The sequence below is a fragment of the Octopus bimaculoides genome, chromosome 23, assembly GCF_001194135.2.
Source record: "Octopus bimaculoides isolate UCB-OBI-ISO-001 chromosome 23, ASM119413v2, whole genome shotgun sequence".
In the NCBI taxonomy this organism is placed as follows: Eukaryota; Metazoa; Mollusca; class Cephalopoda; order Octopoda; family Octopodidae; genus Octopus; species Octopus bimaculoides.
In genome coordinates this window covers 11,503,120-11,506,717 of record NC_069003.1, presented here as the reverse complement: position 1 = coordinate 11,506,717, position 3,598 = coordinate 11,503,120, and the positions used below count along the sequence as shown (strand labels likewise).

At 39.6% G+C, this 3,598-nt stretch overlaps 1 protein-coding gene across 4 annotated transcripts in view; it reads right to left on the bottom strand.

Moving 5' to 3' along the window:
* Nucleotides 1–459: 459 nt before the first annotated feature.
* LOC106881279 (F-box/WD repeat-containing protein 9) overlaps nt 460–3,598 on the bottom strand; it is an 18,217-nt gene continuing 15,078 nt past the window's right edge. For all 4 annotated transcript variants that reach the window (XM_052976132.1, XM_052976131.1, XM_052976130.1 and 1 more), the window contains 2 exons: nt 2,295–2,471; nt 460–603 (listed from right to left, as the gene is read on the bottom strand). In XM_052976132.1, coding sequence (XP_052832092.1) covers nt 523–603; nt 2,295–2,471 — 258 coding nt within the window. In that variant the 3' untranslated portion in view covers nt 460–522. The remainder of the gene's footprint in view (nt 604–2,294; nt 2,472–3,598) is intronic.

The window sequence follows — 3,598 nt, the reverse complement described above, 5'->3', positions numbered from 1 at the left end:
TCCTCTAGCATGTGAAGCTTTGGTGTGCAGTAATGAGTTGAAAGTGTGTACTGAGTGGAGTGAGAGGAGCTTTAGTGTAGTGTAGTCAAAAGCATGCTCTTATTGAGTGGACCTTTCGTTGAAGGTACGCTCTGAGTAGAACTTGCAGCTGGGTAACCATGTACCTCCTCTACAGCAAGACACCTGTTCCTGCCTCTGTATCACACTCAAACCTTTCATCATCTGACACGAGATCATCTCATCCAATGCCCCCTCTCAAGGGATCTTTGTTTTGCAAGTTACTTGCTGACCCTGCCACTGTTTGTGCCATGCAAAAAGCATCCTGTCCACCCAAAAGGCCTTGGTTGACTCTTCCTACATAGAAATCCAACCACGACTTCACCTACTGCTTCTTGCTTGTGTACAAGTAATCCAGTTCCAAATAAATGCAATAATGTTAAACAGCATGGAAAACAAAACAAAATATGTTAAAATTTATTTACATAAACAGACAAAAATAATAATAATGATAAAAAAAAAAAGCTAAAGTTGATGTTTTGGTCTCCAAATCTCAACGCAACAATTACTGCCAGCATAAGCAAGGGTATTATTGCTATGATCCAACTGCAAAAGAAAAAAAGATTTGGTAGAATCAAGATGGAAGAGAATGGTTAGATAGAATTAAGGAAGTCATTTTTTTCTTTTCTAGCTTTTACTTGTTTTAGTCATTGGGTTGGGGCCAAGCTGGCACACTGCTTTCAAGGGATTTTAGTCAAACTAATCAATCCCCAGTACTCATTCTGTCTATTTTGCTGAACGGATAAGTTACAAGGATGTAAATAAACTGACACCGGTTGTCTAGTGGTGGAGGGACAAAAACACCACACACATATACAACTGTAAGCATGACTGTGTGGTAAGGAGTTTGCTCCCTGGCCACAAGGTTCTGGTTCAATCTCACTACATAACACATCGGGCAAATGTTTCCTACGTATAGTCCTGGACCAACCAAAGCCTTTTGAGGTGATTTGGTAGATGGAAACTGAAAGAAGCCCTTCATGAGTGTGCGTATATCTATGTATATATGTGTGTCTATTTGTTTGTGTTTGTCTCCTTCCATCACTTCACAGCTGGTGTTGGTTTGTTTACATCTCCTGTAACTTAGAAGTTTGCCAGAAAGGAGACAGATAGAATAAATAGTGGGCCTTAAGAAACAAGTACTGGTGTCAATCTGCTCGACTAACCCCTTCAAGGCAGTGCTCCTATAACTGAAACTAAATGTATGCACACTTACAAAAAAAGACAGGCTTCCATCACAGTTTCCATCGACCAGATCTACTCACAAGGCATTGCTTGGCTCCGAGCAGTGAAGTAGAAGAGACTAACCCAAGGTGTTGTGCTGTGGGATTGAACCTCATGATGGCAAAGTGAGCTTCTTAACCACACAGCTGTGCCATGTTCTGTATGTCTGTTGCAGAACCCTTCCTACAACAAGTTGGAGCCCTTAAATCCAGTGCCACAGCTTTGGATTTTTGAGTTTTAAACTTCAGGGCTTATATCACTTCTTGTGGCAGAATTTGCTAACTTTGGTATATAAATATACAAGGGAGTGCTGAAAAGTTCCTGGCTTTGGGTAAAAGAAAATATAGGAGAATCAATGTACTACTTATTGTAGTAGTCCTTCAGTTTTTCTATGCCCTGCAAAAGAATTTGGAATGTTGGGCCTCCAACCAGGCCTTTTGCGATACCCTTAAAGACAGGAACTTTTCAGCACCTCCCATATCTATATATATACATACATACAAGGGGGTGCTGTAAAGTTCCTGGCTTTGGGTAAAAGAAAATATGGGTGGATCAGTTAATTATGATTTTATTCAACATATTCCCCTCTCAGATTCACACACTTATTGCAGTGGTCCTTCAGTTTTTCTAAGCACTGTAAAACAAACTCGGAAAGTTGGGTCCTCAACCATGCCTTTCGTGAAACACTTAAAGCCAGGAACTTTTCAATACCCCTCATATCTTTACACACAGGTGTATATAGAAATGTATGTGGAATCAGATGGTATGATCATGTTTCCATTGAGAGTTCTCACAAGGGTATCAATTTCTTTGGTCTGACAATGAGCAAATTTCAAGGTTTCTGGTTTTAAGAGGTCCAACATATACAAGCATACATATTAGCTCTGTATGTATGTGTGTGTGTGTGCGTGTTTAAGGTAAATGGGGTAGAGAATAGGTCATGATCTTTATAGTCATATGGAAGCTGATGTTCAACTTTAACTTCTCTCTGCAAAGACAAGAATTGGACTTACCCCAGCTATTTCTCCAAAATTGGGTGAAATACTAGAGATCCGTTGTAGATTTGCTGTTGGTTCCATGATTGTAACTTTTCCTTCCTTTCTCTCATTGGATGATGTGAACAAAGCTCCCATGGAATGCCTTATTGTGGTCAACTTGCACCGGTTTGAACTTGAACCTAAATCATGTGTCTGAACAAAAAAATGGAAACATGAATTTGAAAATATCGTTATTTTAGAGTTAACTCCTTCAGCTTTCAGATTACTCTGTCTAATGTAATGTTTATTTATTCACCTTGTTTAGAATTAAATGTGCATTATCTCGTAGTGTTGTGATTTCAACAATGCAATTGTTTATTTTTGAATGGCATTGTAGGGTAGGTGTGATAAGCTGGATCTGGTTGATTTGAACATATAAAAGGGTAAAGATCCCCTTTGACCATGAGACTGCACCTAGAAACCTTGCCCGGACTTGTGCCTTGGAGTAGCCTCCAAGGCACAAGTCCGGGCAAGGTTGTTCAAGACCAACAGTCGCCCATGCATTCCAGTCTCCCCTCTCAATGACACTGACGTAATCCAAGGGAAAGACCAATACAGTTTGGCACCAGTGAACTGGGGCAACATGAAATAAAGTGTCTTGCTCAAGAACATGACACAGAGCCCAGTCTGGGAATTGAACTCACTATTGCATCATTGTGAGCCTAATGCTCTAACCATTGAGCCATGTGCCTTTGGACATATAACAAGTAGAATATTTGGGGAATATATGACCAGTTTAAATATTAAAGGGTGAAGGCTGTGCCCCAGCCTAATCACAGCAAACTCCTCTTTTCCGCCATCTTGATTTGTGAGGATACATGCTAAATAGCCTTCCTGGTCACAATGTCAATGTCAGACTTTAACCCTTTAGCATTTAAACCATCAATAGCCAACCAAATATTCTGTTTTATGTTCAAACTGGCAAGATCTAGCTTCTCACACTTATCCTACAATGTCATTCTAAAAATAAGCAATCACATCATCAAAATCTTGAAGCTACAGGATAATCTATGATTAATTCAAAACAATGTGAATAAATAAGCATTACAAAGGGGTACTGAAAAGTTCCTGGCTTTGGGTGAAAGAAAATACAGGAGGATCAGTTAATGATTTTACTCCATATTCACACACCTATTACAAGAAAATATGGGAGGATCAGTTAATTATGGTTTTATTTAACATATTCCCCTCTCAGATTCACACACTCATTGCAGTGATCTTTCAGTTTTTCTAAGCCCTGTAAAAGAACTCGGAAGGTTGGGCTTGCAAGGCCTTTCGTG